The sequence below is a fragment of the Tachysurus fulvidraco genome, chromosome 12 (assembly GCF_022655615.1).
Source record: "Tachysurus fulvidraco isolate hzauxx_2018 chromosome 12, HZAU_PFXX_2.0, whole genome shotgun sequence".
Classification (NCBI taxonomy): domain Eukaryota; kingdom Metazoa; phylum Chordata; class Actinopteri; order Siluriformes; family Bagridae; genus Tachysurus; species Tachysurus fulvidraco.
Genome location: NC_062529.1, coordinates 13865531 through 13878724, shown reverse-complemented (window position 1 = coordinate 13878724; position 13194 = coordinate 13865531). Strand labels below are relative to the sequence as shown.

Here is a 13194-nt window from a genome sequence, read left to right as displayed (position 1 = left end):
CACCTGGCCTATGTCCATGCCACCACCAGTGTTTTCATGTAACACACCAGGAATCTTTTTTTTCCTCTTCTCCTTTGAAGCACTACAAGTTCTCCTGAAGGGATCACATCAGACAAGATTATTATAGCTTTTATGCTACTGTGGATTTTCAGATGTCTTTTGTGTATATGATATTTTTTATACAGTAGTATTCTTAGACTGACAGAGAATGCATACAAATTGTAGTCTCATAACACATAACACTCTTCTAATAGCCGTAATGCATTTTGAATATAAAATATATCAAATTTCAACTCTGCCAAATTCCATTGCATCATAGATTCAGACTAAACCTAATGCGGAGCGTGCTGTCAGCTCTCGAGAGGTGCTGTTTGTTTATGGCTTTTAGGAAGCATGGCACTAAGAATGAGTGGCAGAGGCTCAGAGAGCTGTTTTAGTAGCTCTCTTGAAATGGGGCTCAGGCTCTTATAGCAGAAAGTCAGACGCAATCTCAGCACTCTGACTGCTCTCGATGTGACATTAGCCCAGCTCCCTCGGGTGCGCAGCCACTAATGGTTTGTGATGCTGCAAGAGGTGGATGGAGTGCATGAGCAGGGAGAGCCGCTGGAGGAGAGATGGGGCAGGCGAGGGAGTGCTAAAGGAGCAGTTTAGAAAGAGAAATGGAGAAGGATGCCCTAGGATTGCTGTGTGCTGCTGATGATGATACTGAAGATCTTCGAAGAGGAGGCAGGTGCAGTAATGGCACCCCACAGGCTCTCCTTTGGCTTACAGCACTTTCGGTGTAGGGTAAAACACAGCAGGCATGATTTTGTCAAGGAGCATTTCATGTGTCACTTAATACAATTTGTTTCGATTGATTACTTAGATATTTGATTTGCTTAGATCTTATTTGAGACCGTGCACTTCACCATGGCTAAACATCTGTGGGGTGTGGTTTTGGCTCAGTGGCTCCCCTCTGACACTTCACAATAACCAGCCCTGAATCCAAACTCTCATTTAAAAATGTCAGCCCCACTGGTGATTGTCTCGAAAATGGCAGCTGCAATCAGCTCTGCTCTTATTGTGTGAACATGAAAACACAAACATGCAGGTTGATGTGGCTGCCTCTCCCTGGTATAATGGCTTTGATCTTTTCCTCCACCAAAAGGTCGTAAGGACGGAGAAGCTAGCTACTGCCGAGTCCTATTTCTCCTGCCGAGTCCTATTTCTCCTTCTCTAAGGTTCCACCTGCCATCCTTCAGGTTGATGGGGAGGCACTCTGCATCATACGTTACATCCATGCTTTGATAGATTCATTCATTTTGTGGGTCTGACTTTGCAAAACGAGGCTGAAGTAGGATTTTATCCCTGCCATTTATTTCTTTGAATTATTAATGAAGCCATTTGCAAACTGGAAAGTTCTCAGCCTTCATTAAGCTCTGTGCCTAAAAAGTAGTGGCCTAACTTCCTCTGAGGTAAAAATGAACCCTGTCCAAATTTGAATTACTTTGTAATTATAGCCATCACCTGCTTTGAAAATCAAACAAAGCATGTTGCATAATTCAACAGATGGTTTAGACCACCTTTCGCTTGTTTGGCTGTGGTTTAGAGACTGGCTTCACTCTGCATTGTTCCTCACTGGCTTGTCTTTTTTTTGGTTTTGTGCCGGGTTCTTACTGTTCTGTGTTATTTAGTTCTCACAGTGGATGACATCTAATGACATGTAATTCTCTGAAGTTGTACATAGAACGGAAGAGGGCACCTGGTTCTACCCTAAGATTAAAGAAATGCCTGGTTATTCTTTCATGCCTTTGTCATTTGAGTCAATTCTACCTCTTGTTACTCCTTACGAAGAAAGTTTTGGATTTTTTTTTTTTTTTTTTTTTTTTAAACCAGTAATAGCAGTTGTTGACCACAGTTGCAGATCTGCCACTGACTTCATTGTGCTGCTGTCTGTATGACTTGGAGTAGCACAAGGATTTATTGCTTTATGGTTGCTTATCTTTATTTAAATGATCAGGACTTATTTCACTTAATGTAAATTTGGCATATGCAAGTACAGTTACATCAGTCACTTTTCATTCATTGCAATTTCTGATATTGAAGCGAGTGTCTTCCATTGAATACAGTACTGTTATTTTAAACTCCTTTAAGTGTGCTGTAGCTTCTGGCATCTTCAGTGAAAACATCTATCTTTTCTTGTCATTTAAAGAAAGCTGTTACACTGGATTGTCCTCCCTTTTGTGCAGTCATTATATTTTTCTTCTGCGTGTAGGGAATGTGAATGAGGCATTGGCGCTGAATACTCTTTATAGTTCATTTTCCACTTCTTAATTCTCCCACCCCAATCTGAGGATCTCAAATATTCAGCATAATAAAAACTTCAAATGGCCTCAGCTGGAACACGGTGGTGTAAATGTCGAGCAGCCCGTGGGAGGTTAATTGAAGGTCATTTCAAGCACTCGGATCAATCGTGCTCCATTTGGAATCGCGAGTGTCTTCAAGCATCATCTGATTAGGTGAATCCATCACGCTGCAGACACTTGACAAGAGCCGGTGAGCAGCACGGCACAGGCTTTCTGAATGGAAGACAGGGTCTTTTAGGTGTGTATTTTGCAGGAGGTTGTTATTTGATGGTAGGAGTAGGAAGCTGGGAGTTTATACAGGGTAGATTTTTGGCAATGCCCACACACTCTCACACACACACACACACACACACACACACACACACACACACACACACACACACACACACACACACACACACACACACACACACACACACACATACCTACATACACACGTGCGCATACACACATGACCCACATGAAACACATGTTTGTATTTCCACTGAGGTACGGAGTCAGAACATGTCTGCGCTGCCCAGAAACAGCCGTGTTCTTTAGGCACCCAAATGAGAGATTCTGCTTTAATAAAGGGCTTTCCTGTTGTGTGTGTGTATGTGTGTGAGTGAGAGAGAGAGATAGAGAGAGAGACAGAGAGATCTCCGCGTCATAGCACACTCCCAACTCCCCATATTAACCTGCAAAAATACTCCTAATACCTGTCACTTTATTCCCTTCCATGTTAAGTATTCTATCCCTCAAGGGTATCCTGAATTAAGAGGGGAGTAAAAGTAAAAAGATATGATTAAAGAGCATGAAAGAAGGTTTGGCAGCATCTTCACATGCAGTGTGAGTGGGAGTGCAGTATTTTCTTCCCATGTCTGATTTATTCACTGCAATAAGTGATGCAGAGACAGGCCAACAGGCCAGCAGACAGCAGGGCATTAGCATAATTTGTGTTGCAAAGAAGTGCGACAGCGTCCTGGGCATCTTTAAAAGATATATGGCACATTTAGTTTGGCACTGCCCCAAGATATCACTCGTCATTGTGATTAATACAGTAGTGTCATTGCACAAGCTCGTGAACTGATTTGCTGAAAGATCCAAAGCTAGAAACTGGCTGGGTTATATGGATTAACCATCAGGGTTGTGATTTTTCTGAACTAGTCTCTGAGCGAGAAAAGGTGTGGAAAAGGTACAATTAGACCTGGAGTTGCATGACATGGTCCTGATAAATATTCAGCTAACCAACACTGTGAAAAGCCATGTGATATATAAGAGTGTATGCAATATGTAAGAGTTGCCACTGTATACTAAATTCCTGCCTGTGTCCTACCCTGTAGGGATGCCAGCGAGGAGCTGAGGATAAAGAAAACTGTTGATGCTTGGATCAACACAGTGAGCAAGGAGATTCGGGTGAAAATCAGCTCGCACCTAATATCTTCAATACAGCCACATTTAACACCGATCACACAATACAAAGACCTTCAGAAATGATATCCAGAATTATTTAGTATTTCTTTCCCAAAATCTTTACTTTGTAACAGCAGTTCTTGGAGCACAGTGCCCTCACCACACCTGGGGTTTGAAATTGCAGTTTTGTTCTCTGTGGCAGGATGAGCTAGCACAACATGGATCTGTTGTTCAGATGAAGGCTGTAGAGAGAGATAGTGTGGCAGCAGGCGGATCAACACAGCAGGGTCAGAGCAGCAGGAGCAGGAGCACAGCTGGGAAAGAGGCTGGAAGTCTGGGGAGAGAGCGGAAAGGAGCTACTGCAGCGGCAAGGAGAAAAACCTCTCACAGAGACTCCAATAGACCACAGGCAGTGAGCACACAGGCTTCCAGCCAAGAGCTTGCCTCATCTTTCAGAAACAGTACTGAGCAGCACCCACAGGCGGTGAGTGCTGTGGCACCATAACTACCTTCTTGTCACAAAATTCTCACATCAATTAGTGCAGTTAACTGATTTGACTGGTCAGTTGCATTTCACTCACAAATGTGGCGTGAACCTGGAAAAATTTCATGTGCATGTGCAGAAAAGGATTTGAGCTTTCTGAGCCTTGATGGAACAAGCTAATGTGTCACTGTGTCATTAAAGTACAGCTCCCATTGTTAGTTGTGCCACATTACAGGTTAAATAGTGCATGGAAAGAGTACAAGATGTCATTAACATTTTACTGCAATAGACTTAAACAGTGACCTATTTTTATTTGTGGCTCACTGTAGATCCTCCTGTTCATTATTTATTTGTCGGTACATCCAGACAGTAAGCTCACAACACTTAGACTCTGATCTCTTCCATCTGGGTCCAAGCACAGCACCTCTGGACACTGCTACTCTTTAACTAAATGAGGTGTTGCAATCATCCATATGCTGCCTCATATCTTTATTTGCTATAAATAAGAGTGTGCAGACCAGAGAAGTGCTGATAATAAGTGTTTGGCCTTTGCTTGCTCTGCAGTAATAGCTGAGTGTGTTTCCTAGTTTCAGTTATAACACATCAAAACCTAGCAACTGATTAATTAAGTCTTTATTACATATAAGGTTAATGATTATTTTTTGCCTCAAATACTGTCAACCTGTCAAAACAACTGACAAAAAGTCTTTCAGTTACAACTTTGTGTAAATGTATGATTAAGGAAGTCCAATAGCCTATATTTCCCTGAAAAACACCTTTTATATTCCTAATGTTCTTCTTTCTGGTCCAGTCAAAAGTGCTGAAGTCTACAGGTGATGAAGCATACCTAACGAAGGTGTACGGGAAAGCCCTGTATGAGGGACAACGGCGCACATTAAAGAAAGGCCCCTACCTCCATTTCAGCTCTCCTACACCCAAATCCAAAGTGCAGCGTCCTAAAATGGTGGAGCGTGTTAAAGGTAATGAAAATCCACTGAAATGAGCCTACAAAACTGTAGTATATGTACAGATACAGTTCCCTCCGAATGTATTGGGACGGAAGTTGTTTTTGCTAAACATCAAGACAGAATGCAGTTATTGCAAGTAATGTATATGAATCCACAAATTAAATGTTATTTACTTTCATATATGATTATCTGTTCCTATATTATTGTTGTTAAGCAAATGTAGATGTAATTATAGGGAATGAAAGCTGCCGTTCTGATCTGCTGTCTCATCTTCATCTGATATACAACCCAAATGAAATAAAAACAAATTAAAAAGGTCTTGCTGTTCAATATTTTTGGTGTGGACTATACATCAGTGCAATTTATGCCACGCAAGAAGGCTATTGTAATTAGTGAATAGTAGTAATAATAGTAGTTTTTTGCATGTGTATCTATATATATATATATGTATATATGTGTGTGTGTGTGTGTGTGTGTGTGTGTGTGTGTGTGTGTGTGTGTGTGTGTGTGTGATATTTCTTATAGTAATAGTTCTTGTGTATACCTATAATACCTTCATTACAGGTGTGAAGATGAAGTCCTGCAAAACCCAGACCAGTGTTTCTGAAGCTTGTAAGGCGTCGCTCCTGCAGCAGGTGCCCTCTGAGCCCCAGTACCTGTTCAGTCCTTGTAGCCCCATCCAGGAACAGCAGCCTAGTTCTCTGTTAAAAGGCTACCTCATGCCAATGGCCATCCCTCTAGGTAAACACTCATTTCTCCTACATCTTCAGTACTAGCTATATCTTTCTTGTGTTTGACCAAATGCACTCAAGATTTTTTAAGGATTGCTATTGATTGCAATCTATAACTTTGTCCAGTTTACTGAAGATATAGTTGCTTTCGCTAATTAACATCCTCAGGCTTATTAACTATTAGTCAGGGTCCATTAATTTAATCGCATAATACTATCAAGTAACCACAAAGTTCCTAAATATTTTAATATTGTTGAGTCAGTTGCAGTATTTTTAAACAGCAGTCACGGGCAGTAATGGTACTACCTTAACTAGCTTTGTGCCACGGCAGGAACCTTCATCTTAATGGCACTATATTAACAGCTAAGAGCTGTAGAGTTCTGTTCACACTGCAGTAAAGCACAGTGCTACAGCTTAACCCAGACAGCCCCCACATCCTGCTGCTGGAAAGCTCCACTTCTTCTGCTTGACACTGAGCACATAGCAGTATAAAAAATGGGCATAATTAGACAGACATTTAGCTGTGTGAGTTCTTCATTACGGCCGAGTCTTTGCTCATGTAAAGCCTTCGTTCCTCCTCCTAACTTTTTTAATCACTTTACTGTCAAGGCCCTCTAATGCATTCTCATTTCTCGGTTCAAATCACTGCAAGCTACGCCTTATGACCGACCTTGTAGCAAAAGAGGAAGTTAGTTTCTAGACTAACTACATAAAGGAAAGTATGTCTGTCTTACAGAGTTTGCGAATCATCTACAAACCTCTAATCGAACATGTTCCAGCATATTGCTCATGCTCATGTTGCCTTGTGTTTTCACATGCAGTATGGTATTGCAGCTACAACTGAATTAAATCCGTTTCTTTAATGTCTTGAAAAAGTAGTTAGAAGCACCTTTTTAAGCAGGAGTCCATACTTCCCTTCTGTTATACCTTTGATATGCAGCAGCTTTTGTAACAAGGGCTTGATGCAGAGCTTCTAATGAAGCAGAGTATCAGAAATGGAATCAGGCGGCAGGGAGGGGAATAACGACCTTTGAACAGTGGGAGGCCATTTTGTTCACTGTCGCCCAGCGGCTGAACTGACCTCTGCTCTGAGCTGCGGCAGGGTGAACAAAGCCTTGTCTAATCACATCTGCAATGCAGTGGCCATCACTAGCGTGAGACAGACATGACTTTTTCCTCTTAAATAAGAGAGAGCTTGTCTTTCAGATTTAAAACAGCTGTGCATCCTCTTTGTAAGAGTCAGAGAGCTGCATCTCTCAGAGCTATCAAACTTTAAGGGAGATGAAATGGAGTGTACATATTTATGTAAAGACGTTTGTTGTATTGGTATACTGTCTCATGTATCTGTACTATACTATGTCATACTATACTATAAGTATTTTGGGAAGGAACATTTTGTAATTTAATTTTGCAGTATTGATCATTCTTTGGCCAATAAAAGTTATACAGAACAGAATTGTGCAGCTATCACTTAGCTTTGCTTAAGCCATTGTCATCTATAATCACTGCATAGCCACTCCTTCATCATAGAGTTTATCTGAATACATATTCTACCTATATTTTCCAAGAGCACACTAGAGAAATTCTGTGGCTGCTGCTCCCTGGGGTGGTTTAATCACATCAGACACTTCAGAGCAGTCTATCTGTGTTGGTACTGGTGGCTATCTAATTTCACATCACAATTTGTGCAGTGTCTGTGTGTGTCTGTGTGTGTCTGTGTGTGTCTGTGTGTGTGTGTCTGTGTGTGTGTCTGTGTGTGTGTCTGTGTGTGTGTCTGTGTGTGTGTCTGTGTGTGTGTAGCCCTGGTGGAAAGTTCCAGACTCGTTAATAACTTCCCAGACTGTTCTGTGGTACTGTCTAGTGTGGATGTGAGGGGGCAGACCTGGCCAGGTCTGCCCCCTCCTCCACTAGTGACACTCTGCAGGGCTGGAGCTTTGAGCTGCCCTATTTTCCCGGCTCCGTGGCTCCCCGGAGAGGACAGTGGGATTGGCAGAGGCCCCCAGGGAAGCACAGAGAGTCTTTCATCTGCAGCAGCTGTTCAGGCAGTCACATCCGTGGACTGCCTCCTAGTTTCAGACGTCGGCTAAGTATGGCAGACTTCTTCTCACAAATCTGCTTTATGAAGTTCTGCATGGTAGATCAGGGAAGGTACATATCAAATCAGTTATAAATGATAGGACCTGATTTAATTTTACACTTGGAGAATTGATCAGTTGTCGGTTAAGTTACTTTCCAATATATTTTGGGTATCGGGTTGATTTGGTTGTGGCAGCTGAGTTTAAAATTTAAACTCGGGGCCAGATTTGGTATGTTGTCTCCTTGGTTTCCTGTTCACTTTCACAAAGTCAGATTCCTAGTGTACAATAGCAGGTTTGTTACATATTAATAGTACCAAATTGGAATGCACAAGACCACATACTCCTCCTACTGCAGTGCCAAACGCCTCTGCATACGAGCACTAACCCCTCAAAACATGACCCATGATTGGCTGGCACATCAGTAACAGGGGAGGCAAAGAAAGACACTATGATCTCTCTCCAAATTTAATGTGGCTACATTCTCTTGCTCCTGACAGCACAGCTTGGTTTCTGACGCACACTCTTACAATGTGTTCTTGTTTCTCCTGTCTGATATTAAAATCATTTTGCTTGTTCCTAAATGTGCATGCTTTACAGTGTATCTTGTTTTCCTTACTTTTACTTTTCACTCTTCTCTATCCTGAATAAAGTAATGCAAATGAATAGCCTTGGCATTTTATACAACTGAGCCCACATGTTTCCTATCAGATTTTTTTTTTATTCCGTATGAGTCAGAGCCTCTTGCCTCAGAGCCACTGTTTGGATCCCCTCCAGGCAAATTATGGAAATTATAAAGCTACATCATATTTGCTTAGCTTCTTGCAAAAACTGGTAAAACAGATTTCTGTGCCTGCAGCAGATTTATGTGAATACATGCATATCTCTTGGGTGTTAATGTGCTATGGCCAAGCTCATGTTCCTGTGTGATTCAGCAAACGAATGACCATTTGCGTGCCCCGTGCAGAGAGGAGAGTCAGCGACCTGACTCTGTTAGCGTACTCTGGCTGAACTTCTTTGTCTCCTGGTTCAGTTCCACAATGGACGCCGGTCATGAAGCTGGGCTGGCGTCCCAGCCTGGCAGATGTGTGTTTGTGTGTGTGTGTGTGCGCGCTCTGGTTTAAACAGGGTCTGAGTGTTGTGGATGTCCTTTATGACCTCTCTAGAGTAAAGGAAAAGATAGGTGTAGTACAGCTCCAGCTGCTGCAGGGAAAGGCTGTTTTTAATATCCCATTCACGTGAGAGCATGACTTGCTGCGTGTCCTGGCGTGTAAATAGGACTGAGATGTTATCTCCCATGTCGGCGCATGGAGGCTCGAACAGAGCTTCGGGGCTTTGCTACAGGAACACATTCATTTTGTCAAAGTGCATCAGGAGTCCACTCATATTTTAGTTCTCTGAGTGCAGAGCAGTGCGTCAGGCTGCCGTGGTGTAGGGAGAAAAGGAGGAGAGGTTTTTTGTTTTTTTGCGAGGCACTGCTTCCTCTTTGTGGCATTGATAGCACTGATAATGCCAAGTTCAGACTAGTTGTCAATTCTCAGCATTATTTCCCTCTCCTTCTGTCCAAATGCATGTCATTTTGCAAGCTATCGTTGTCAGCCTCTTAAAATTCTATGGTTTAAAATGAAAGGTTACATTGTGTAATACATTCAATTATTAATTATTACCACATTTATGTATTTGTGTTGAATAAACGATGGAAGGTGAAAAGTATTGCTTTCTTCAGCAAAAGAAGATTTGATCATTTTGCTGGAAACTTTAATGTTTTAGGTTTGTTTGCTTCATTAAATTTTATTACTGTTTTTTTTTACTCTAGCTCAGTCATCCCTCAGCTTCAATCCATATTCATGCTTTCATTAGTACACCATTTAAACTTGCAGATCGTATTCCTAATGCCTTACTATTTGCTTTATATGCTCAATACATCGTGTATAACATGCAATGAAATACAACTAATGAATTATACAGTTAATAAAATGCCATCTGAATTTCAGCCAAATATAATAAATGGCTCTAGTAAGTACATGTTGAAAATTAACTGCTTACATGTACATTTACCCTTAGGATTTTTTTTTTTATTATATATTCAGAACATTGAAACTTTAGTTGTGAGATAAAAGTATGACATAATTGACATGCTTTTTATTTTTTGGAGTCGTAATCTGAATTTTCAAAAGACCTTTTTATTTATACAGTATAGTTTGCTCTAAACTTTTGTTATACTGTATGCTCTTCCCTAAGGCAAGCCCAGAGTTGATGCCCAGGCCGCTTTGCCTTTACGGGTCATCATTAGTGACAAACCTGCAACTGTGATCACCTCCATCCCTCCTGCACCCAGAGTGGCTCCTCTCATCCGTAAGCCCAACACATTGCTGCTGGAAGTTGAATCTGAATCCAAGAAACCTGCCCCAAACCTCCAAATACAGGTAAATGAGAGTTTAGAGCTCTCATCAGTCACCAGTTTGTCCCGGGTACTACTAGATCTTTTACTACTAGACAGTTTTACTCAACCCATGGATTTATTTGCCGTTTCATGACACTTTGTGTCTTTTGCCTTTAATCCAACTAATGGCTTTATGTTTGCTGGCTAAAGTACATGACTTTGCTGCATTCTCTGCAGTATAATTGAAGTACTCTCTCTGTATCAAGGTTCAACCCAGTGTGAACATCGAGAGTGTATCGGCCCAGAGCTGCACACTCTCTTCGTCACCTCCTCCTCCTCTTCTTCCTCCTCCATCCTTTCAGGTAATCAGCCTACACAAGACATAAACACACTTCTCATGTGCTTTCAAACACACTTCTCATGTGCTTTCCATATGCAGCCGTCTTACACAAGACACAACTGTCATCCGGCTTAGCTACTCGATAATGTATTCTGTTCCACATTCAGGTTCATGCACCTGCAGTCATTAGGCTGCGTAGGTGTGTGGTAGCATTTCAGTAGACAGCCGAATCCTTTCTGTTCCTCTTCTACAGAGAGTGAAGTATAGATTAGAAGGGATTCATGGTTCAAGGTTTTGTGTGCCCCGTGTTCCGTGTATGTATGTTTCTGCAACAGTGGCACAGTGAGAAGGAGTGCAAAGAAGACCTGCTTTTATACTCCCAGGCTGAAGTCTACAAAGAAGGATTGTGCTGCTAGCAACGCGGGCATTAATGTTTCTGCAGTGTCTTAGGTCAACCTCACAGAACCTTCGCTGTTTCTGAGGCGTGTGTGCCTGTACTGTGGGTGCACATTGCAGCCAGAAAGCCCATTATGTTTCTCATATAGCAGGTAGTCTTAGCCCTAATGCTCTAAATGGATGGCGTTAGATTTTGTTACAGCTCCAGACAGCTAGCTGGTTTTTCCATGTTGGCATTTATCATTGACCTGCCATTTATACCAAGCCTGCCGTTATAAGCCTGCATGTGAGCTGATGAAGTGTTTCAGGGCAGCATTAGTTGCATTGCTCTGCCACATCTTGGCTGCTCATGCTCCAGCAATCTCAGTCCTTGCCTGTTCCCATCTGGTTGCTAGGCAACACATGGGCTCAGCAGGGATGTTGATTAGTTGATTTGGAGCAGGAGCGCTGTGAGGAAGAAGCACCGATGAACGAGTTCTGCTTGGAAAACACTTACATTCCCAAAGCTTTTTACTACTCAGGCACTGCAAGAGCTCTGGAAATGAGTCATCAGTGGTAAACTCTCTGCACCCTCTGCTCATGTTCATGCACTTCTGATGGCTCAGGCTGATGTTTTCAATACCATATCACCATATAACTTATGAATGATGTCTCAGCAGCTGAGTTTGGTGGCGGTTGTCTTTTTGCTCAACTCGGTGTGAATTGTATATAATGCTTTTAACAATAGTCACAAAACAGCTTTACAGACATACAGTATGCATGCAGAATTGTAATGAGGAAGCCAGAGGCTGTGGCAAGAAAAAGCTCCCAAAGGCAACATGAGAAATCTGCAGTGGAACCAGACTCAAAAGAGACCACAGCTTCTTCTGCCTGACACCAGATTTCACCCAAGTTGCTCACAGTAGAATTGAATCATAAAAAGAGCACATGCAGTTTCCACCATGAGGCATGTCTCAGTTGCACAACACTCTGACCTTACACATAAGCAGAAGAAAAATATAAGCATGATGAAACAGCCTACATCATGCACACATTACAGTTTCATGATCCTTGTGTGGCTCCATTAAATTCTGAACATGTGTGAATGATAACAAGATGTGGACTTGCTTGGTCAAGTGCTGTTGAAGCTATAAGCTTTGAATTATGACAGTGGAAGCCATATTGTTCAGTTAAATCAAATTAACGGTGATTACAGTAATCATTTCTACTCGGACTGTTCATGCCCCACTACAATGGGAATATACCATAGATACCTTGCCATCATCTCATACATACAGTAGGGGAAAGTCTGAGACCGCAATTGAAAATGCTTTTTGTTTGTTTTATTGAATGCAACAAATTTAATTCCAAATTATGTTACTGACAACAACCTGTGAAATGTAGAATTTTTTTAAATATTTCTACGAATAGAGTTTCTTATCATTTGTTTTTTCCCCTTTTTGTTTTAATGGTAAACAGTGCACACTCAAGCTGGCATGTACTCCACAGGTTTGTGCAAAATCTTATGATCTGTTTTAGATCAAATCCATCAGAGTGTCGCCTGAACACATGCTTCAGTAGAAGAGATTAGTCATGAGCTTTTGTACAGTCACTATGGTCAATATACAAATCTGCATAAATCAGGAATTAAAAATGATTAAATATAAATTATCTAAGATGTTTACTTCTTACAGTATATACTTAAATATACTTGATTTATATTTAGATATTTACATCTACCTTTTTGGTTTTAAATATTTAAATATTATATAACCTTCTGTATATTATATTAGTCCATATTATAGATCTGCTATGTATAATATCTAAATATAGTTCACATCGTGTTTGTATTTATTTCATGCCATTTAAATTTTATTGGATCTCACTGTACTGAATACACCTGTCTATACATCTAAATGATATTAGTAGGTTCAGTAAAAAATATTTTTCATTTATTCAAACTGAAATAATAATGTCCTTTCTTCTATTAAATCTGTGCTAATAACTTAATTTTATTCTGTTTGAAGTTTTCATTTTGTGCACCTTTTGTGCCATTTTTGAGGATCTAAATAGAACTTTTTTAGCTTTATTTTCAACAGCG

The 13194-nt window shown here is 41.0% G+C and overlaps 1 protein-coding gene across 9 annotated transcripts in view; it reads left to right on the top strand.

Annotated features, from left to right (window-relative positions):
- The window catches only part of kiaa0586 (KIAA0586 ortholog), an 82980-nt gene that overhangs the window by 39607 nt on the left and 30179 nt on the right, over nt 1-13194 (top strand). For all 9 annotated transcript variants that reach the window (XR_007144463.1, XM_047821111.1, XM_047821110.1 and 6 more), the window contains 6 exons: nt 3668-3740; nt 3940-4221; nt 5033-5201; nt 5754-5930; nt 10237-10421; nt 10645-10740. Coding sequence is in view for 8 of the 9 variants with exons in the window: in XM_047821111.1 (XP_047677067.1) it covers nt 3668-3740; nt 3940-4221; nt 5033-5201; nt 5754-5930; nt 10237-10421; nt 10645-10740 (982 nt within the window). In the remaining variant the exon portion in view is untranslated. The remainder of the gene's footprint in view (nt 1-3667; nt 3741-3939; nt 4222-5032; nt 5202-5753; nt 5931-10236; nt 10422-10644; nt 10741-13194) is intronic.